The 24,606-nt window shown below is 45.2% G+C and overlaps 1 protein-coding gene across 5 annotated transcripts in view; it reads left to right on the top strand.

Moving 5' to 3' along the window:
* The window catches only part of PCLO (piccolo presynaptic cytomatrix protein), a 540,339-nt gene that overhangs the window by 82,003 nt on the left and 433,730 nt on the right, over window positions 1-24,606 (top strand). For 3 of the 5 annotated variants that reach the window (XM_075345224.1, XM_075345225.1, XM_075345221.1), the window contains exon 2: window positions 6,648-7,902. In XM_075345224.1, the coding sequence (XP_075201339.1) occupies window positions 6,648-7,902 (1,255 nt within the window). The remainder of the gene's footprint in view (window positions 1-6,647; window positions 7,903-24,606) is intronic. The other 2 variants (XM_075345226.1, XM_075345222.1) reach the window with 1 other exon arrangement.

Genomic DNA, 24,606 nt, shown 5'->3' with positions numbered 1-24,606 from the left:
ACCCCGATTGCCAACTCACCAGGGAAAATCGGGATGAGCTGGGTACAGTCCCGGGACTGTCGCATCTAATGGATGCGGCAATTCCGGGCGGCTGCTGGCTGATATTGTTAGGCTGGGGGGCTCCCCATAGCGTGGAGCTCCCAATCCTAAGAATACCAGCCTTCAGCCGTTTGGCTTTACCCTGGCTGGTATCAAAATTGGGGGGAACCGCATGTCATTTTTTTTTAATTATTTATTTTTTTTACTGCCCGATATTGACACGCCCACCGGCGGCTGTGATTGGTTGCAGTGAGATAGCTGTCACTCAGCGTGGGGGCGTGTCTCACTGCAACCAATCATGGGCGCCGGTGGGCGGGGAAAGCAGGGAATACGAGATTGAATAATGAGCGGCCAGCTTTTTCAAAATAGTAAAAGCCGCCGGAGTTTTTTTTAACAGCTGTGCAGCGCCGCGGCAGTGATCGGGGAACAGTGAGTATGAGAGAGGGGGAGAGACTGACCAACGGACTGAGAGAGGGACAGACCAGAGAAAGAGACCGACTGACAGACTGAGAGAGACCGACCGACGGACTGAGGGAGATTGACTGACATACACAGAAAAAAAAGATTGACTGACATCGCTTCAAAAAAGCACAAAACGTACACGGACCATACGGAGATGCATCCGTGTCACGTACGTGTGCTGACGGACTCATAGACTTTCATTTGGTGTGTGTGTACGTCTTCCGTGCAGAAAACGGACATGCATCCGTGTTTTACGGACAAACAAACGCACACAGACACATGCACCTTATGGAAAAACGCACGTGTAACTCCATACATTGAATAACATTGGAATACGTGTGTCCGTGTCTGCGGTACATACGGAAACGGACCTAACACGTACCGGAGACATGGGCGTGTGAAGGGGGCCATAGACAGAGTAGGAAAAACATCCAAAATGCAGAAAAGAAGTGACATGTTGCTTTTTTAAGCGCAGCGATTTGGATCAAAATTTCTGCATGCAAATCGCTGCGCTCTCAAACGCAACGTGCAGATGGATTATGCACAATCTTAATAGATTGTGCTGGGGATGCAGGACGCATGCCTTTACGCTGCAGTGCAACGTAAAGGCATACAAATACGCAACATAAAGGCATGCAAAACGCACACGTGCACACACAGCCTTAGGCCCCCTTCACATGCATGTGTCTCCGGTATGTGTTAGGTCGGTTCCTGCACACCCTGGAGACACGGGCACAGGTGGACACATTAAAATCAATGAGTCTGCGCACACTTCACTGCGGCCTGAAGCAGCAGCAGCGGGGAGTCGGCAGGACCGGAGACCAAAGATCAGCACCACGGACAGCGACGCCAGGGACAGGTGAGTTGAAAGTTCTCGTTCTCCGTGTGTTATCACGGATAACAGACGGAGAACACACGTGTGCCATAAACACAGCTCACCGAGGGGAAAACGCACCTTTGATACGTCCATGAAACACGTGCGTGATTTTCACGGACGTGTGAAGGGGGCCTTACACAGTTTTTGAAGGCACTCAGCATGGAGCTTGTTCCAGACATCTTAGAGAACGAACCACAAGCAATACCATTAGGGAGGTATATGGTTAGCTTCAAACTTATTCTGCAGCATCACAATGACTTCAAACATTCAACAAATGTTTTTTGAGAACTGTCTTCAGCATAAAGAAGAACAGTGAGTCCTGGATGTGACTATAAGGCCTCCACACAGCCCTGGTCTCAACATCATAGAGTCTGTCTGGGATTACATGAAGAGACAGAAGGATTTACCGTACATCTACATCCACAGAAGATCTGTGGTTAGTTCTCCAATATGTTTGGAATAACCTCCCTGCCGAGAATTGATGATTTCATGCTATTTTGATGATAAAGGGGTTCACATTAAATATCGATTTAATTTAGATTTCTCTTTATTTCATTCACTTTATGTTTTGTTATTGATAAAAATAAACTATTAACATTTCTAGTTTTGAAACCATTCTTACTTTGCAGAATTTTACTACACTTGCCTGAAAAGTATGAGCAGTACGGTTATGTGCGCACGTGTGCGTAATTCATGCAGTTACGCTGCGCTCTGCAGCGCAGCGTAACTGCATGCGTCCTACGTTCCCTGCACAATCTATGGAGATTGTGCAGGAGCCGTGCGCACGTGGCGTCTTAGAGCGCAGCGATTCAGCTGCTGCCCGAAGCGCGCGTTCTAAGAAGTGACATTTCACTTCTTCCGTGCGCTTTGCCTGCAGCCCCTGCTCTGTCTATGGGAGAAGCTGCAGTCAGAGCGCATGGAATCGGCTTTTTTTTTCACTACGGACTGTTTCTGCAGCGATTTGAAGCGCACGTGTGCTGTTCAGATCGCTGCAGAAATTTCTGCAGTGACTGTACGCAACGTGCGCACATAGCCTAAAGGTTCATAAACTAGATATGTTCTGTAGCTTTGTTATAAACCACATATGTACAGTATATATATAAAAAAGTGAGTACACCCCTCACATTTGTGTAACTTTTATTATATCTTTTCATGGGATTACACTGAAGATATGACACTTTAATACAATGCAAAGTAGTCAGTGTAGAGCTTGTATAACAGTGTAAATGTGGTGTGGCTTCTAAATAACTCAACACACAGCCATGAATATCAAATGGCCAAATTGTGTGACCATCATTATTTTCAAGCACTGCCATAACTCTCTTGGACATGGAGTTCACTAGAGCTTCCCAGGAGTCGCTGGATTGTCATCCACTCCTACATGACAACATCACAAAGTTGGTGGATGTTAGAGTCCTTGCACTCCTCTACCTTCCATTTGAGGATGCCCACAGATGCTCAATAGAGTTTAGGTCTAAAGACATGCTTAGCCAATCCAGCACCTTTACCCTCAGTTTCTTTAGCAAAACTCTGCTTATCTTTGGAATCGTAATAATGCTGTAATACTGCGCTCATCAGACCACAGGACATCATTCTAGTATCCATGTCCTTAGTCTGCTTCTCTTCAGCAAACTGTTTGCAGGCTTTCTTGTGCATGATCATTAGAAAAGGCTTCCTTCTGGGACAACAGCCATGCAGACCAATTTGATGCAGTTTTCGGCTTATTGTCTGAGCACTGACAAGCTGACCTCCCATCCCCTCCCTTTTAACTTCTTGTTAACTTGTTTGGTCGACTGTTGTGAATGTCATCCAAGGGGGTGATGGTTTGGAGCTCCCTCTGGTGGTCAGGACTGGGGGTGAAGGTGACTGTGCCTCAACAGGTGTGGGAGTTAATTGGGAGTTTGGGAAGCCCAATTGCACATCAGCCTGGGTTATATGAAAGAGCAGTGTCTGCTGGCTGGGGCCGGTTATAGATGTTGTTCCTCTGTCTCTGAATTGGATTGGAGTTGTCCTTCCATTTATCCTGTGCCTGTCCCATTCCAAATAAGTTGCAAGTTATTTGCTTTGTTGCTTGATCCACACCTAAGGGTGTTTGTTTTTCTTTTTGTGTTGCTTAAAGTCCGTTTTCTTGCAGGAGAGGAATTGTCTTTCTGTTTTGATGAGCATGGGGGTTCCCCCTCTGCAGGTCCCACTGCAAGAAAAGGGAGATTCTCCCTGTTCTATTTGATTATTTGCACTTTTGTATTTCTTGTGGGTTTTTTCATATTTTCTTTTTCCCATTATTTACAACAGTACCTGATATAGTGGGGAAGAGTTTGTGTGTTGTGTCAGTATTTTTTCTTATCAGGAGATTGGTATTTTTCCACAGGGTTTTGCACTGACCGCAATCAGTTATCTGTTCCTTCCTGTTCTATCTAGGAAGTCTGGTCTCGCCTTTGCTTATCTATATTTCCTATCTGTGTATTGTGTTTTCTTACATCACCGTTGCCTTTATATGTTAGGGGCTTGCTATTCCTTTGGGGACTACTCTGAGGCAAGATAGGTTTCCTCATTTCTATCTGTGAGGTGTAATAAGTTTCTCCGGCTGTGACGTGGGGTCTAGGTGTGTTTAGGAACGCTCCACGGCTACTTCTAGTGTGATCTTACAGATAGGAAATTGCGGTCAGCTCAGGTTCAAACTACTCTTGTGTTTTTTCTGCTGATGGGATTTTTGTGATCATCCACAGTGATCAGATCATAACAGTCAACCTGTCTTGTTAAACCGCTGTATAGTCTTGGCCACCGTGTTGCAGATCAGTTTCAGGGTGTTGGCAATCTTCTTATTGCCTAGACCATCTTTATGTAGAGCAAAAATTATTTTTTTTCAGATCCTCAGAGAATTCTTTGCCATAAGGTGCCATGTTGATCTTCCAATGACCAATATGAAAGACTATGTGACTGATAACACCAAATATAAAACACCTGCTCCCATTCACACCTGAGACCTTGTAACATTAATGAGTCACATGACAGCATTGAGGGGAAAAAGAGCTAATTGGGCACAATTTGTCCATTTTCACTTAGGAGTGTACTCACTATTGTTGCCAGCGGTTTAAACATTAATGGCTGTGTTAAGCTATTTAGGGGGCACACCACATTTTCACTTTTATACAAGTTGTACACTGACTACTTTACTTTGCATCAAAGTGTCATATCGTCAGCGTTTTCCCATGAAAAGATATAATAAAATATTTTAAAAAATGTGAGGGGTGTACTCACTTTTGTAATATACTGTATGTAAGTTGGTACAGAGCTGCTCACCTCCTGCCATACGGTTGTCTTTTATTCGATATCAGGCGTGCTTCATGTCCTAACTTCTTCAATGTAGGGCAGGATTTATGGTTACCTCCAGACCTTGGAGGTTGCTGAGTATCATAAGGTTGTGGCATCAATATGACCTACAGAGCCTGAATGCAGCCGTAAGCCTTGAAGATACATTGCTCAAATGAAGAAAAAGAACCAGATTATGAGTGGGGCTGCCATAGAGGTGAGTATTTAGTTATTTATTTTTTTAAGCTATGCGCAGCTCTCCAGCTGCCACACTGCTTGCCGTGGGGTCTTTTGCTTTCCATCATCGGGCACCCCACATCTCCAGCCATGACTTACGATGGGTCCAGGAAGGAGCTTACTGCTTGTCATAAAATTGCGATGATGATCTGACCTTATAACGCGCAGTGAGCTCCAGCCTGGGCATTGTCAGGAGACTGGACAATATTGTAGAGGCCAGAGATGCAGTGCACAATGGCAGAAAAAAGGCCTGATGGAGAGGTCAGCAGTGAGATAGGTTAGTTTTTTTTTTTTTTTTAAATATCCAACGTTCACAACTAGGGGTCATACGTAAGTCGAATATTCATAAGTCAGGGACTTCTTGTACTGTATTTTCTCAAGTTGTAACCAACATGTTGAAAATAATATCCCAAAACATATTAAATATTGATGGAATGAATATTATTTGAGCATTAAAAGCATACAGTATATTTGATAATTGAAAACTCAAAGCTACGCATACAACATAAGTAAATTATGCATGCAAAATGAGCAATGGATAGATTTGTTTTATGCCTAATGTGAATGCTTTGTAGTCTAATCAGAAGCAATAGCAAGAGAAATTAGTGACAAAAAGAGACTCTGTTATTTATGCATATTAAATATTGCTAATTATTGTTTGGACTTCAAAGGATTTACCCCAACTGGATAATCTCTGTCCATATTCTTAGGGGTACTTTGCACGTTGCGACATCGCTACTGTGATATCGTTGGGGTCAAATCGAAAGTGACGCACATCCGGCGCCAGTAACGATGTTGCAACGTGTAAAGCCTAGAAGCACCGATAAACGCAAAAGCGTCGTAAATCGGTGATCTGTGCAGTGTCGGACATTTCCATAATGTCGCACCAATAGGAGATACGATGTTGTTCCTCGTTCCTGCGGCAGCACACATCGCTGTGTATGAAGCTGCAGGAGCGAGGAACATCTCCTACCTGCGTCCACCGGCTATGCGGAAGAAAGAAGATGGGCGGGATGTTTACGTCCCGCTCATCTCCGCCACTCCGCTTCTATTGGCCGCCTGCCGTGTGACGTTGCTGTGACGCCGCACGACCCGCTCCCTTAGGAAGAAGTCGGGTCGCCGGCCAGAGCGACGTCGCAGGGCAGGTAAGTGCGCGTGAAGCTGCCGTAGCGATAATGTTCGCAGCTATCACAAGATATTGCATGTGTGACAGGGCGGGTACTATCGCGCTCGGCATCGCTATCATCGGCTAGCGATGTCGCAGCGTGCAAAGTACCCCTTAGGCTCACACATAGATGAATTGGAAAGCCTTTATAAAGTCTAGTTCTTACTCATGAAGATTCTGAGTAGCCAATTATTATATGGCTGGTAGAGCTGAGCAGTTAAATTGGGAAGACCCTGGTCCAGTGGTCAGGTGAGTATTCCTTGGTCATTTGAAGGGAGCCTTGCAAGGATCCTGAGAATCAATTTGCTCATCTATAATGGTTGCTCAGTTTTTTGCCACTGAAGGAGAAAATCCAGGTCACCTATATGTTCCCTAGGGAATAAAAGTTGCCAACTGTGGATTTAATGAGCTCATTAACAAACAGTACAAAACATATGCAGATGTCCTATGTATTATGTATGTAGCCACGTTCAACAATGTGTACGCAAACCACTGAATTCAAATTACTTATGAAAATTTTCTTCTCAATATTTATACATCCTTCTTTTTTTGTTACAGCAGAAATCCAACCAATGATCCTTCTCAATCTCCAAGACATCCAAGTAAACCTCCTGATCCAGGGCCAACTGGTCTAAGTAAAAGTCGAACAGTAGATGCATTTAAAACTGAAACCAAACCACCTGGCAGAAGTCCTTCAGCTATGAGTTTGAGAGAACCTAAATCTAAACCTGATATTAAGGAAGACCAAAAAACTGGTATAATGAGTGGTTTTCTTACAGAAAGTAATCCGATGAATATGGTCTCCTCTGTTGTTAACAAATTTAATCCTTTTGAAGCAAAAAGTGATTCTAAAGAAGATCTACTTAAGCAACAAATAGAAAATGTGCAAGAAAATAAAGAGGATCCTAAAAGCATTAATAGAGCTTCACCTCAAATGCAACCTAAACAAGAACATGCTAAAGCCCCTATACCAACTCAACAACATCCAAAATCTACACAACAGCAGTCTGAGATTAAGCCTGCATCCTTACAACAGAGCCCTGCAAGGACATCAACGCAACCATCAATTGCCACAAAAGCACTTCCACACACCCCTATCCCCAAAGAACCATTGCCTGGATCTGCAAACTCCACAAAACCCTTAGTTCAAGAGCCAAAACATACTACCTCATTACCCCATGGACAAGATTCTAAAAAGGAACCAATGAAACAAGATATCTCTGTTAAACCAATACCATCCACTATGGATAAGCAAAGCTTTCCACCAACAGGATCTTCAATGCCACCCAAAACATCTGAACGAGAAAAACTGTCCACACAACCACCAACTGCTGCCAAACAACCTTTCCAAGAACAACCTAGTTCTAAAATGCCACAATCACAGCAACCTGGGACTGCTAAAGCTCCTCTGCAGCAATCATCACCTATAAAACAACCAATACAGCAATCCAGTCCTTCAAAAACTCAAGGACCCCCACAGCAAGGTATCCCCACAGCAGGTACAAAACAACTAGCACAGAAGCCAGAAACTACACCACTTGGTGGTACTAAACAGCCTGTGCCGGTACCAGTAAAATCGGTGCCTGCCTCAAAGCCACAGCCTTTAAAAGACCAGAGGACAGAATCTATTAAAATACAGCAAGACACTTCACAGAAAGTATCCAAAGCTGCCACCAAGAATATGTGTCCTCTGTGTAAAACAACAGAATTGATGTTGGATGAAAATAAAAAGCCTAATTATAATACCTGCACCCAGTGTAAAATTACTGTATGCAGCCTGTGTGGCTTTAATCCTAATCCACATATAACTGAGGTAAGTGTAGATTATTATGTATTCTTCTATGTAACTTGGCTCTTATTTATATGCACCAAAACTTAATTGTGTTAACAAAAAACAAAAGTGCAAAACCTTGCTTCCCCTTGTGATGGCATATACTATGCATTCCCTAGTGATTTTCTTAAATACCGTATTTTTCAGACTATAAGACGCACCGGACTATAAGACGCACCCTGGTTTTAGAGGAGGAAAATGGGAAAATAAAACTTTAAGCAAAAAATGTGGTCATGACACACTGTTATGGGGCGAGGATCTGCTGCTGACACTGTTATGGGGGTAATGTCCCCAAATTCTCTACTAAGGTACCCCATCCTGGTAATGATCCTCCTGCCTTGTATATGATCCTGCTATAAACCCCCATCCTGCTCCTATACCAGCATCCTGCTCATATTCCCCCATCCTGCTCATATACTCCCATCCTGTTCATATACCCCATCCTGTTCATATACCCCGATCCTACTGATATACCCCCATCCTATTGGTATACCCCCCATCCATCCTGCTCATATTCCCCCATCCATCCTGTTCATATACTCCCATCCTGTTCATATACCCCCATCCTGTTCATATCCCCCCATCCTGCCTGCTCATATACTCCCATCCTGTTCATATACCCCCATCCTGTTCATATACCCCCATCCTGCCTGCTCATATACTCCCATCCTGTTCATATACCCCCATCCTGTTCATATACCCCCATCCTGCCTGCTCATATACTCCCATCCTGCTATATGCCCCCATCGTGCTCATATACCATCCTGGTATATGGCCTGTATCCTATAGCACAGAGAAAAAAATAAACGTTTATACTCACCCTTTCCTCACTCCCTCCAGCACCGATCATCTTCCTCTCACCGGCAATGACCTGCGTGTGTGGAGCCGTTCCCCTGCAGCACGCGATGTCTTCCTGTCTGTGCCGATCAGCTGACCAGCTCAGCACAGATCAGCTGACTGGCACAGGCAGGAAGACATCGCGTGCAGCAGGGGGGCGGCTCCACACACGGGGACGGGTGAGTGTACTGATTCACTGCACCCCGCGCTGGTAATGACGCGCGGGGGGCAGTGAATACAGCCACACATGATCACTCCAGGCTGTAATTGCCAGGGGTGATCATGCGGCCGGCTCTTTGCTATGCCCGCGTCCCCGCTCGTCCTCCCGCCCACCTGTCAGTGCCGGCTTCAGCGCTGAGAGATGGGCGGGAGGATGGGCGTGCATATGTAATGAGCGGGCCCACGTGGTCACGGCAGGCGCTGCTGCTGCCTGCTCGTGTCCCCGATGACCCGCAGCACCCTCATTCCCAGCCGCAGCCCTATAGTCAGACCATAAGACGCACCCCCAACTTTCCCCCAACATTTGGGGGAAAAAAAGTGCGTCTTATGGTCTGAAAAATACGGTATCTTTTAAAAAATAGAGTACACCACCAATTTTTGTATGAAGGCTTGTTATACTAGAATAAATAAAGCATAAGGTGTGAAGCTTATAGCTGCAACTATGCCCTAGCACATGGATAAGATTGAGATTAAAGTGTCAGTCTTTGCTGGTGACACCAAACTATGTAGAATTATAAATACTGACCTTGATAGTACAATATCACAAAACAATCTGGATAAGATGTAGGAATGGGCAGACACTTGGCAAATGAGATTTAATGTTGATAAATGTACAGTAATGCAGGACAGAGTAATCCTATAGCTGCTTATACATTAAATGGAAGTAAACTCGGGACTACAGAACAGGATAAAGAGTTGGGTATTCTGGTTGCAAGTAAGCTGAGTAGCAGCACTCAATGTCAAGCAGCAGCTGCAAAAGCAAATATTTTAGGGTGTATAAAAAGAGAGGATAGATCCCGTGATCCCAATGTAGTTTTACCCCTGTATAAATCACTTTTAAGGCCACATCTAGAATATGGGATCCAGTTTCGGGATCCACATTTTAAAAGGAGCATTCAGAGGTTGGTGTCGGTTTGGAGGCGGGTAGCTAGACTACTGTGGGGAATGGAAGGCCTCCCATATGATGAAAGGTTGAAGGGGTTGGAGATGTTTGGTTTGGAAAGGAGACATTTTAGAAGAGATCTCATTTATATGTATGGTTGCATGTGTGGTCAATATACAGAACTGGCGCGTGGCTTGTCCCTTCTCGAGCTAGGGACCAGGGGGAATTTACTGCAAGTGGAAGGGAAGCCATTCTGACAGCTTGTTACGTCACCACCGGAGTCCGCTCCAGCGACTTCTGCTCCAATCGCCAGGCGACGCCGTGTTCCTGCCGTGGATGGTGCTGGTGATGGGAGAGGAGTCGATGCCAGCGGCACCGGTGGGCGCAGGCTCCGATCATCCACTGGGCTGGGTTATCTTGGGATCTGCAGTACCACTGGCTGACTGTGGGTGGTGTGTGTCTTCCAGCTGAATTTGCCAGCGTTCAGCTACAGCCAATGGGAAGACACCACACCCTTCTTAGTTCCCCTCCTGTCTGCTGACCTCTGCCAGAGATAGTTCTGATTTCCTGGCTCCTGATCCGCCCTATTCTGTTTTGTGATTCCTGTGTGCTGACTTCTGCGTGTTTTTCTGACTACCCTTCTGCCTGCTGTTTTTGTACCTCGCTGCCCGATCCGGATTTGACCTCTGCTACGTTTTCTAATTACGTCCTTGCCTACCGATTCTGTCCCTGTTCTGCTATTCCTGGTTTGACCCTGCCTGACGACTACTCTCATCGGACTGCAGCCTTCCACAGGTAGTGATCTCCAGGGCCCTGTGTAATTCCAAATCCCTGTATAGGGGTTAAAGGGTTTCAGGGTTCTGGGGGTCCTGCTTGGTGAGTGGCTTCCCTCTAGCCTATCCATTACATCCCATCTGAGTCTGTTGATCCAGGCAGGCGTTACACAGCTGAATGGGAAAGGTTTCTTTGTGGTTGGAGCGGTCAGACTATGGAATGCCCTACCACAAGAGATAGTAATGGCAGATACTGTAACAGCTTTTAAAAAAGGGCTGGATGATTTCCTCACACAACATTGTCGGTTATAAATGACATAATGCCAAAATGTATAATTGGTGGAAGAAGGTTGAGCTAAATGGACCTAGGTCTTTTTCCAACCTATGTAACTGTATAAAAGATCCCCAACCTTTCTGACCTTGAGAGCCACATTCTGCTCCGAAAGAGAGCTGCGAGCCACATCCAGCTCTTGTCCCCTCACAGTAGTGCCTCTGTACTGGTATAATGACAGCCGAAGCCTTTCCACAGCAATCACACAAAGGCAGTATACCAAGATCCAGGAGTTCCCCACTTACTCCCATTCAGATCTGCTCTTCTATGTGGGTCTACTCACAAAAGCCACCATCTGGACACCTACTCTACACAGCTGTTTGCTAGACCTGGTGCTTATGCACCAAACTGGAAGATAACAGCGAGCCACACATAAAGGGCTCATGAGTCACATTTGGCTACCAAGCCACAGGTTGGGAACCACTGCCCTAAGTTATAGAAACTGACCGCCTGACATATAAATTGATCCGAAAGAAATCTACCTAGCATTATTTGGATTAAAAAAGCCATAATCTTTAAACTATGTCCATAATTGTATAGAAGGGATAGGTTCAATATTCTGATGTCATCTCTGTAAAATTACTGATCATTTTAATGAATACAGTTTAGAAATATATTTCTTTCACACATTACGTTAACTATCTAAAGAACGGTAAACAAAATATATATTTCATGTCTACAAAACACCGCTAAATGCCCATATTGAAGCAGTTATAGGTGAGCCAAGGTGCAGGGGCTGGAATAGCTCCTGTCAGTGGTAATGTAAAACTATCCATCCATCTGACTAGATACAGTTCAATTTCACATAGCTGTTGTAATTGGAAACAATGTAATTGAGATGCCATGGAGAACTGTAGAAAGTTGGATTGTTTAGAACAGCTTAGAGAGGTTCTGTCTTTTCCAGCCAGTGGAGAGTTTAATTAGCCCACCAAAGATAAGATTGTCGTTATTATACTGAGTGTGTATTCTTATTTTTCTATATATATTTATATCTGACTTTTCTGCATTTTTATCTACAGTCGTTGTGTACTAATGAGTTTATTATTTTGGCAAACACTTATGCCATAAATAATTGAGGTGCTTGGGTGTCATATTTGTAATTGTGTATCCTTTTATTTTTTAGGGTAGATTCACACTAAAGGCCATGTCTCACTAAGCAACATCGCTAGCAACATCGCTGCTGAGGCACGATTTTTGTGACGCAACAGCGATGTTGCTAGTGATGTCGCTGTGTGTGACATCCAGCAACAACCTGGCCCCTGCTGTGAGGTCGCTGGTTGTTGCTGAATGTCCTGGACTATTTTTTAGTTGTTGCTCTCCCGCTGTGAAGCACACATCGCTGTGTGTGACAGCGAGAGAGCAACAACTGAATGTGCAGTGAGCAGGGAGCCGGCTTCTGCGGAGGCTGGTAACCAATGTAAATATCGGGTAACTAAGAAGCCCTTTCCTTGGTTACCCGATATTTACCTTCGTTACCAGCGTCTGCCGCACTCACGCTGTCAGTGCCGGCTCCCTGCTCCCTGCACACATAGCCAGACTACACATCGGGTAATTAACCCAATGTGTACTCTGGCTAGGAGTGCAGGGAGCCAGCGCTAAGCGGTGTGCGCTGGTAACCAAGGTAAATATCGGGTTGGTTACCCGATATTTACCTTAGTTACCAAGCGCAGCATCGCTTCCACGCATCGCTGCTGGCTGGGGGCTGGTCACTGGTTGCTGGTGAGATCTGCCTGTGTGACAGCTCACCAGCAACCCGTGTAGCGACGCTCCAGCGATCCCTGCCAAGTCAGGTTGCTGGTGGGATCGCTGGAGCGTCGCTTAGTGTGGGTACCTTAACTTTTCGCTTTATCAAAATAAATAAAACAATACTTTTCTGTATTAAAACATGTCAATCACTATGGGTATATGTACAGGTTAAGTAGTTGCAGTTGATTTTTCAGAGTGTTGGCAGGAGAAATGCTGTGTAAAAAAAACTAGTCCCTTCCACGTTATTTATGCATTTTTGATCCATTTTTACTTGTTTTTTCCCCCATTTGCTTTAATGGGTGAAAAACACTGCAAAAACGCTGAAAGAACTGACAGCTTTGAAAAAATGCTTTGAAAGTTCAAATCTGCAAGAAAAAAAAAAGAAATGTGGATACGTTTTCAGAAATCTCATTAGTTTTTGCTGGCAATATTCAAATGCTGCTCCTTTTTCCGTGGCAAAAAAACACGGAATAAATCCGACAAAAGCACAATGTATGAACAAGCCAGTATGTGCAAAAGAAATACACAGTACTCAAAATTCTGAAGCAAAGATAAAGAATTTTATGGCTGTATCACATAAATCGTTTAGTAAACGAAGAAAAAGACCGGCATTCCTTGTATTCTTTTTAAGTCAAATCCTTTATTTGTTCAATTCCTTGCACAGGCATTTCGCAATTCGGCTTGAGCACCAGCCTTTCACAAACAGAACGTGGATAGGCTGGTGCTCAATCCGAAACGCGTAACTGTGCAGTCTGCCCGTGCATGGAATTGAACAAATAAAGGATTTGACTTAAAAAGAATACAAGGAGTGCCGGTCTTTTTTTTTTCGTTTGGAATGTGGATGCCTTCATAGACCTGAGCACCATCTACAGGTTGGACCATTTATATGGATACACCTAAATAAAATAGGAATGGTTGGTGATATTTGCTTCCTGTTTCTGGCTCATTAGTATATGGAAGGGGGGAAACTTTCAAGATGGGGGGGTGACGAAGATGGCCATTTTGAAGTCGGCCATTGTGGATCCAGTTTTATTTTTTACAATGGGAAAAGGGTCATGTAACACATCAAACGTATTGAGAATTTCACAAGAAAAACAATGGTGTGCTTGGTTTTAACTTAATTTTATTTGTTCATTAGTTATTTAAAATGTTATGACCACTTATAAAATGTGTTCAAAGTGCTGCCCATTGTGTTGGATTGTCAATGCAACCCTATTCTCCCACTGTTGACACAATGATAGCAACACTGCAGAAGAAATGCTAGCACAGGCTTCCAGTATCTGTTGTTTCAGATGCTGCACATCTTGTATCTTCACAGCATAGACAATTGCCTTCAGATGACCCCAAAGATAAAAGCCTAAGAGTGTCAGATCGGGAGACCTTGGTGGCCATTCTACTGGCCCACAATGACCAATCCACTTTCCAGGATACTGTTGATGTAGGAATGCTCAGACCTGACACCCATAATGTGATGGTGCACCACCACAGGTCCGAGCATTCCTAAATGAACAGTGTATGTTTGATGTGTTACATGACCCTCTTCCCATTGGAGAAAATAAAGTTGGATCCAAAATGGCCGACTTCAAAATGTCCGTCATGGTCACCACCCGTCTTGAAAAGTTTCCTCCCTCCCATATACTAATGGGCCACAAACAGGAAATTGAAATTACCAACCATTTTCATTTTTTTAGGTGTATCCATATAAATGGCCCACCCTGTATTTTTGAGTGCCACCTGGAACTTTTTTCTCTTATAAATCGGAGTGTGATATTATTAACCATTTAAATAATTTTTGATATGTTGGAACCTCAGAACTGTATGGGTGTCTGTCTGCTGAGACCCCACCAATTACTCAAACCAAAATCAAAAGAACTCAACTGATCCTAGACCCTGTGCTACAATGTGTATAGCTCAATAGAAAGTCTGTGGGTTCATTTACCAATCTATGTGTGCAGGAGCATACAGTATATCACGAAAGTGAGTACACCCCTCACATTTTTGTAAATATTTTATTTTCTCTTATCATGGTACCACACTGACCATCGTCTATATATAAGATGCAAAAATATTTTATTGAACATCGAGAAAGAAACAACACTGTGATATTAAAAACATAGCACAAAAATACCCGGACATAATCATCCAACAATTGATGGATTAACAGGTAATAAATAACAATTTCCTAATATGTTCTGTCAATTATCAAAAAGTAACCTCACTTATAAAACATCCAGAGCTATATCTGTAAAGGCATATAGAAACTCATTTAACAATAATCATATGAGTTCATACATTCACGGGTATAGTCCATGGAAACCTCCATTGTTCATACATCCACCTTTCAAGATCAATATTTGTCAGGGAAATGTCACCAGATTGACTACAGACTGATTATTGTCCAGTTCTGATCATGATAATGTCAGATGAGCAAACAGAGCACTTATGTATATCATCCACAGTTAGCTGTTAGCATTACAGCATATGTGGCGCCCTTGACCTGGTCAGGCACCACTGAGTACTGCACCCACGCTGGGTGAGTGCAAAGAGGTAATCCTAAAGTCTGAATAGGGTGTGTACGCACAGACACATAGTGACCAGGTCTCACACATACACCTTAGAGGGGACCCCTGGGCAGACCCAGGTGGGGGAGGGGGCGTGGCCTCCACATCTCAGCTAGTGGTGGGTGGAGAGGCTGGAAACTAGTGTGGCAGTGGCAGTCGGTCAGAGGAAAGTTGTAGAGGAGGACACAAGCCAGTCTGGAGCAGTGTACAGAAGTTGCTGAAAGTGTCAGACCCTAGTCAGACCCTGCAAGTGTAGTGGCTGTTGGCGGGGGAAGACGATCACCAGAAGTTAGACAGAAAGATGCTGAGGAAGCCAGTTGGTCTGGAGGACACTGAGGGAATCAGCTGGTCATGTACGGAGACTTCTGGAGGGCTAGGCATGCAGGGGAAACAGGTTCCCAAAGTAGGCTCAAGTTTAACTACTTACTAAACCTGCTGGTGGGGTGGACAACAAGTCCCACACCAACCAACACAGAGTCCGAGCATCAGCAGCAATGAGGTGGCCCATTAGGAGGATTGAGCCTGAAGCTATCCACCTTGGTCCACACTGCCAGCAAACGGGCCAGAAAGGGGAGAAAAGGCAGTAGCGACGTCCCTGGATGAGTTCAATGGAACTTTAAGTCAGAGGCTGTCCGAAACAAGAAGAGCTAGGAAGGCGAGTGAGCAGTCACCCCTATACCAGCCTGAAGGATACCTGGTTCTCTCTGGTCTATCTCAGTATCGCCCTGGTTACCTCACAAAACCAGCTGAAAGAGAGTAAACAAGTTGAAAGACATTCTGGACTCTGAGTTATTCTGCGACCTGTAGTTCCACGCACATACACCCCAGCCCCTGGGGCCAGCCTCACTCTCGGGAGGCCATAACACCAGACTGCAAACACAATCAGCCCCAGACGCTCATTAAACTGCAGTGGCGGTCACCACCCTGACCGCAAACCGAGAGTGGCATCACAACTACTATGAAAGTGAACCTGACATACCTGTTGCCAGCGGTAATCAAGTGGAACCCCTGTGGCGCCTCGGAAGGTGGAGTGAAGTCCCGGAGGCGACCGCTGAAGAGGTGGGCGACACACATATGCATAAGGAAGTCACCCTGTTAGAAGGGACAGACAAAACCAAAGGTAAATAAGGAATAATTACCCTTAGTAGTTGGTGGGGATCAGCCGGGTACACAGGACGTCCTACATGTGTTTTGGCACACGCCTTCGTCCAGGGGAGATAAAGAGGTGACAATGATGGATATTTAAACCTCTGAACGCCAATCGGAGTGTGATGACAAAATTGGTGATGCATGGGTTACCATGGCAGCCTCTGATGCCCACCAGCCGCAGTGTCATGTCTGGGCAGCACCGACCATGTAACATGATTGGACCGCCACCCGCCCATAGAGATACGGCAGCATGAGGGGGCCAGTAGGACCATGGCACGCATGCGTACAAAGCATCTGCACACAGAATATAAAGGTTAACAGGGAGGCCACAAATCGTCAGTTAATCTAGTCAAAAACATTTGTTTTTAATCAAAGGTGCATATAAAGGAGGTCTAAAGGGTGCTTTACACGCTGCGACATCGCTAACGATTTATCGTCGGGGTCACGTCGTTAGTGACGCACATCCGGCGTCGTTAGCGACATTGCAGCGTGTGACACCTAGGAGCGATGATCAACGATCGTAAAAACGTCAAAAATCGTTGATTGTTGACACGTCGCTCGTTTTCATAATATCGTTGGTGGTGCATTCCGCTGGTTGTTCGTCGTTCCTGTGGCATCACACATCACTATGTGTGACACCGCAGGAACGACGAACATCTCCTTACCTGCGTCCACCGGCAATGAGAAAGGAAGGAGGTGGGCGGCATGTTCCGGCTGCTCATCTCCTCCCCTCCTCTGCTATTGGGTGGCCGCTTAGTGACGCCGAACGAACCTCCCCTTGAAGGAGGGATTGTTCGGTAGCAACAGCGACGTCGCAGAATAGGTATGTGCGTGTGACGCTGCCGTAGCGATAATGTTCGCTACGTCAGCGATCACCACATATCGTACCAACGACAGGGGCGGGTGCTATCACTCGCGACATCGCTAGCAATCGCTAGCGATGTCGCAGCGTGTAAAGTACCCTTTATTGTGATTTAATCTGCTACCTGAACTTAATATGTAAGATATCCAGCAATATCCAAAATACCATAATGTAGCACATAACTAACCTAATCAAGTATAATATAAGGATCATATAATAATACAATATCATATCAAGTTGCAATAATATCCAACATTATGTAAATACCATAATATAGCACATTTTTATATAAATCACATATGAATACATAATGAAAAAAAGACATATAAAAATACAATGTCATATACAAAAAATCATCATAGGCTGCAAACAATTATCATAATTAAATATAATACACAGAACTATATTGATCCAAAATAATAAAGTTACCAATACATAAGTATACAATCAATAAATATTGCAACCACATCAATTTCTATATACGTTAATATATGATCATATTCAGTATTCAAGGATCATTCAGCTGGAAAATGATATCATCGCACTCTGATTGGCGCGCGGTAGTTTAAATATCCATCGTTGCCACCTGTTTATCACCCCTGGACGAAGGCGTGTGCCGAAACATGTGTAGGGCTTCCTATGTACCTGGCTGATCCCCACCAACTACTAAAGGTAATTATTCCTTATTTACCTTTGGTTCTGTCTGTCCCTTCTGACAGGGTGACTTCCTTAGGCATATGCTGTAATGCTAAAGGCTAACTGTGGATGATATACATAAATGCTCTGTTTGCTCATCTGACTTCTTATCATGATCAGAACTGGACAATAATCAGTCTGTAGTCAATTTGGGGACATTTCCCTGACAAGTATTGATCTTGATAGGTGGATGTATGAACAATGGAGGTTTCCATAGACTATACCCGTGAATGTATGAACTCATATGATTAAAGGGGTTGTCCGACATTAGCTTAACAAAAATGTTTGAGTTTATCTGTGCTGTATTGTCATATAAATCACACCTACATTGTTATTTTTTGTTTTCTAACTTTTGTTCCTCTTGAATTATACCTTTATTCTCTGCAGCTTCTTGTTTACATTCAGCTCTAGCAAACTGACCACTTCCTGTGCAAAACCTCCCAGTCACAGCTGTCACCGCCCAGCCTCAGTGTCCAGCCCCACCCCAGTGTCCAGCCGCACCCTCTGCCCGCCCCCTGCACACATTCCCTGTCAGTATATTCTTCCCCAGCACCTGACCTGGTATCACTACAGCATTGCAAATAACAGCCCCACATCGGACTCTGCACCATACACGCACACACATGGCTCTGCACCGTACACGCACACACATGGCTCTGCACCGTACACGCACACACATGGCTCTGCACCGTACACGCACACACATGGCTCTGCACCGTACACGCACACACATGGCTCTGCAATGTACACGCACACACATGGCTCTGCACACGCACACATATGGCTCTGCCAGCCCCCCCATCCCCATCCCCATAGGGAACACATGTGGAGTACATACTCACCTGTCCTCGGTCCCCGCCGCTCCTGCACGTTCGTGCGCTGTCTGTGCTCTGTTCAGCACAGTAGTGACGTCACCGCTGTGCTGCAGATTGCACAGACAGCCGGAGGGACAGTGATGAGAAGCAGCGCTGCGCTGCTTCTCATCAGCACTTTCAAATGTACCGGCATCGGTGATCTGTGATGCCGGTACATTTGAATGTGCGATCCTGGGCAGGGGGCCCGGTGCTGGAGCTGACACTACGGCAGCTGCCGCCAGGCCCCGCCCCCAGGTCACGGACCCCCACAGCAGTGCAGGGGGAGGTTACTGGAGGTGCGGGGGAATGTGTGGGAGGGTGCAGGGAAGGGGGCGGTGACTCCTCGCACTGTACACACCCAGCAGGGAGGTGACATGCTGCTCCACATTTGCATGTCAACATGGCCCTGCCCATGTAGACGTGCAAAGACCGGAAGCAGCAAAATCGCGGCAGGAGCGGTCACATGACCGCTCTGAGCCGGGGGAGAGGGGCTGACAGCGGGGCAGGTAAGTGGTCTCTATCTACTTACCTGCCCCAATGTAGCCCAATAGGGAAATAAAAAAAAAAAGTCAAAGAAGCCGGATAACCCCTTTAATGTTAAATGAGTTTCTATATGCCTTTACAGATATAGCTGTGGATGTTTAATAAGTGAGGTTACTTTTTGATAATTGACAGAACATATTAGGAAATTATTTATTACCTGTTAATCCATCAATTGTTGGATGATTATGTCCAGGTATTTTTGTGCTATGTTTTTAATATCACAATGGTGTTGCTTTCCCGCGTAATGTTCAATAAAATATTTTTGCATCTTATGTATGGGCGATGGTCGTAATTTTTCTTCCTTTTCTTGCTACATATAGTGTCCTGGAAAATGGGAAAAAAATTAGAGGTGTGGTGAAATTGCAAAAAAAAGTGCAATTGCAAGATAGGTTTTGGGGTCTTTTATTCACAGTGTTCAATACCTGGTAAAACGGATGTGTCCGTAAGATGCCACACGTCATTACAAGTTTGTAGATACCAAACATGTATACTTTTTTATTTATCTAAGGGGTTAAAGAAAATTCAGACGTTTGTCTCAAAAAACAATTGCGCTTTTGTTGTCATTTTCTGAGACCCATAGCTTTCTCATTTTTCGGGATCTGAGGCTCATAGATGGCTTTTTTTTTGCGTTTTGAGCTGAGGTTTTTAATTCTACCATTTTTGTTGGGATCCTATATTTTGATCGCCTGTTATTGCATTTAAAAATGTTTTTGCAGTGGCCCAAAAACATAATTTTGTACCATGTACTTATCAAATTATTTGATATTATATTTTGATAGATTGGGGATTTCTGAACATGGCGATACCAAATATCTGTATTTTTTGGGGGTTTTTTGTAATCGTTTTATTTTCAATGGGACGAATAGGGGGTGAATTGAACTTTTTAGATCTTTCTTATTTTTTCACATTTTTAAAAAACTTTTTTATTTACATTTTTTATTTATTTTACTAGTCCCCCTAGGGGACTTTATCACTGCAGTGTCTGATTCCTTACTAATCTCTGCTGATCAGAGCAGCATCGCTCTGATTAGCAGAAATACTGCTTTCATGTGAGTGCCGGCGCTCTGTCGGATCTCACAGGAAGTGAGTCATGGAAGTGTCAGTGGTCATCAGCTGACCCCCCATGCTACCATGGTAAAACATTGGCACCCCATGATCACGTCACGGGGCCGCCTATGGTGACGGAGAACAGTGCAATCTCTGCTGTGGCCATTTATATTGCGCTGTCAGCATTTGACAGCACAATCTAAGGGGTTAACAGGCGCGGGTGGATCTCTGATCCACCTGCCCCAGTTAGCCACACATCTCTGCTGAAATATCAGCAGACTTGTGCAAGTATTATCGCGGACTCGTCACCAGAGCTCGTGGTACCAGTACATCATTGGTTGTGAAGGGGTTAACATGGCACTACATGGCAAAGAATTCTTTGAGGATCTGAGAAAAGAAATGTTGCTCTACAAAAAGATGACCTAGGCTATAAGAAGATTGCCAACACCCTGAAACTGAGTTACAGCATGGTGCCAAAACCATACAGTGGTTTAACAAGACAGGTTCCCCTCAGAACAGACCTCGCCATGGTCGACCAAAGAAGTTGAGTGCATGTGCTCAACATCATAACTAGAGATTGTCTTTTCAAAATAGAAGTATGAGTTCTATCAGCATTGCTGCAGAGGTTAAAGGGGTTGGGGGGTCAGCCTCTCAGTGCTCAGACTATCCGCCGCAGAATCAAATTGGTCTGCATGATGATACAAAGCTCGTAGTTTACTGAAAACAAGCAGACTAAGGACATAGGTTACTGGAACCATGTCCTGTGTTCTAATGAGACCAATATAAATTTATTTGATCCAGACAGTGTTACAGTGTCAGCATGTGTGGCAGCAACCAGGTAAGTACAAAGACAAGTGTTTCTTTTCTACAGCCGAGCATGGTGGTGGGGTTCATGAGTGCTGCCGGGTGTGGGGAACTAAGGTTCATTGAGTCATTGAGGGAACCATGAATGCCAACATTCACTGTGACATACTGAAACAGAGCATTAGCCCCTTGCTGTGGAAACTGAGCCGCAGGGCAGTATTCCAACATGGTAACGACCCCAAACACACATCCAATATGACCACTGCCTTGCTAAAGAAACTGAGGATAAATGTGCCCGGACAGGTCAAGCATGTCTCCAGATCGAAACCCTATTGAGCATCTATGGGGCATCCTCAAACAGAAAGTGGGGGAGTACAAGATCTCTAACATCCAGCTGTTCTGTGATGTTGTCATGTAAGAGTGAAAGAGGATTCCGGTGGCAATGTGAGAAACTCTAGTGATCTCCATGTACAATAGAGTTAAAGGGGTTATCCGGCTTCTTTGACTTTTTTTTTTTATTTCCCTATTGGGCTACATTGGGGCAGGTAAGTAGATAGAGACCACTTACCTGCCCCGCTGTCAGCCCCTCTCCCCCGGCTCAGAGCGGTCATGTGACCGCTCCTGCCGCGATTTTGCTGCTTCCGGTCTTTGCACGTCTACATGGGCAGGGCCATGTTGACATGCAAATGTGGAGCAGCATGTCACCTCCCTGCTGGGTGTCTACAGTGCGAGGAGTCACCGCCCCCTTCCCTGCACCCTCCCACACATTCCCCCGCACCTCCAGTAACCTCCCCCTGCACTGCTGTGGGGGTCCGTGACCTGGGGGCGGGGCCTGGCGGCAGCTGCCGTGGTGTCAGCTCCAGCATCGGGCCCCCTGCCCAGGATCGCAGATTCAAATGTACCGGCATCACAGATCACCGATGCCGGTACATTTGAAAGTGCTGATGAGAAGCAGCGCAGCGCTGCTTCTCATCACTGTCCCTCCGGCTGTCTGTGCAATCTGCAGCACAGCGGTGACGTCACTACTGTGCTGAACAGAGCACAGACAGCGCACGAACGTGCAGGAGCGGCGGGGACCGAGGACAGGTGAGTATGTACTCCACATGTGTTCCCTATGGGGATGGGGATGGGGGGGCTGGCAGAGCCATATGTGTGCGTGTGCAGAGCCATGTGTGTGCGTGTACGGTGCAGAGCCATGTGTGTGCGTGTGTGGTACAGAGGCATATGTGTGCGTGTGCAGAGCCATGTGTGTGCGTTTACGGTGCAGAGCCATGTGTGTGCGTGTGCAGAGCCATATATGTGCGTTTACGGTGCAGAGCCATGTGTGTGCGTGTGCAGAGCCATATGTGTGCGTGTGCGGTACAGAGCCATATGTGTACGGTGCAGAGCCATGTGTGTGCGTGTGCAGAGCCATGTGTGTGCGTGTACAGTGCAGAGCCATGTGTGTGCGTGTACGGTGCAGAGCCATATGTGTGCGTGTGCGGTACAGAGCCATATGTGTGCGTGTGCAGAGCCATGTGTGTGCATGTACGGTGCAGAGCCATATGTGTGCGTGTGCGGTACAGAGCCATATGTGTGCGTGTGCAGAGCCATGTGTGTGCGTTTACGGTGCAGAGCCATGTGTGTGCGTTTACGGTGCAGAGCCATGTGTGTGCGTGTACGGTGCAGAGCCATGTGTGTGCGTGTGCGGTACAGAGCCATATGTGTGCGTGTGCAGAGCCATGTGTGTGCGTGTACGGTGCAGAGCCATGTGTGTGCGTGTACGGTGCAGAGCCATGTGTGTGCGTTTACGGTGCAGAGCCATGTGTGTGCGTGTGCAGAGCCATGTGTGTGCGTGTACGGTGCAGAGCCATATGTGTGCGTGTGCGGTACAGAGCCATATGTGTGCGTGTGCAGAGCCATGTGTGTGCGTGTACGGTGCAGAGCCATATGTGTGCGTGTGCGGTACAGAGCCATATGTGTGCGTGTGCAGAGCCATGTGTGTGCGTTTACGGTGCAGAGCCATGTGTGTGCGTTTACGGTGCAGAGCCATGTGTGTGCGTGTACGGTGCAGAGCCATGTGTGTGCGTGTGCGGTACAGAGCCATATGTGTGCGTGTGCAGAGCCATGTGTGTGCGTTTACGGTGCAGAGCCATGTGTGTGCGTGTACGGTGCAGAGCCATGTGTGTGCGTTTACGGTGCAGAGCCATGTGTGTGCGTGTACGGTGCAGAGCCATGTGTGTGCGTGTACGGTGCAGAGCCATGTGTGTGCGTGTACGGTGCAGAGTCCGATGTGGGGCTGTTATTTGCAATGCTGTAGTGATACCAGGTCAGGTGCTGGGGAAGAATATACTGACAGGGAATGTGTGCAGGGGGTGGGCAGAGGGTGCGGCTGGACACTGGGGTGGGGCTGGACACTGAGGCTGGGCGGTGACAGCTCTGACTGGGAGGTTTTGCACAGGAAGTGGTCAGTTTGCTAGAGCTGAATGTAAACAAGAAGCTGCAGAGAATAAAGGTATAATTCAAGAGGAACAAAAGTTAGAAAACAAAAAATAACAATGTAGGGGTGATTTATATGACAATACAGCACAGATAAACTCAAAAAATTTTGTTAAGCTAATGTCGGACAACTCCTTTAAGGGAGTGCTTGAAAATAATGGTGGCCACAGAAAATATTGTCACTTTGGGTACAATTTGGCCATTGTTACTTAGGAGTGTACTCACTTTCGTTTCCTGGTTTAATGGCTGTGTGTTGATTTATTTAGAGGGCACAACAAATTTACACTGTTATTCAAGCTGTACTCTAACTACTTTACACTGTATCAAAGCATTATATCTTCCATGTTGTCCCATGAAAAGATATAGTAAAGTATTAACAAAATTGTGAGGAATATATATACTTTTTTATATATTGTAAAGTGAAATGAAAAGTGGACTCTCAGAACCCCCCCCCCCCCGCGAATGATCAATATTTCTTAACATGGGCTACAACATATCAAAAATGATATAAATGTTTAGTTACATTTTAAACATATTATACTGTTCAGCTCTACGAGACTTCTTTAGCGGCCCATATCTCAAAACTTGTGATGTGGGCATTAAGCAAAATTTTAATTTGGCACATTTGCTCAAATTCAGTCTAGAACTTCAAACCTTATTGCTTTTGTTCAGTATGAATTAATTGGGATCCAATTTTAGTTAAAAAAATTATTTATTATGCTTTGAGATCTCCAGACCCCAAAACATATAAATGGATGGGCCAGGAAGAGGTTAAAAATCAAGAAAATATCATGCCATTTTCCAATTCCCCTTTCTTCCTACTCTACTCCTACATGGACAGATGAGTGGAGTATAATATTTTAAATATTTTATAGTTGTTTATTTCCTTCCTGGCTCACATGA

The sequence above is a fragment of the Anomaloglossus baeobatrachus genome, chromosome 4, assembly GCF_048569485.1.
Source record: "Anomaloglossus baeobatrachus isolate aAnoBae1 chromosome 4, aAnoBae1.hap1, whole genome shotgun sequence".
NCBI classification, from domain to species: domain Eukaryota; kingdom Metazoa; phylum Chordata; class Amphibia; order Anura; family Aromobatidae; genus Anomaloglossus; species Anomaloglossus baeobatrachus.
This window is presented reverse-complemented; position numbering and strand designations above follow the sequence as displayed.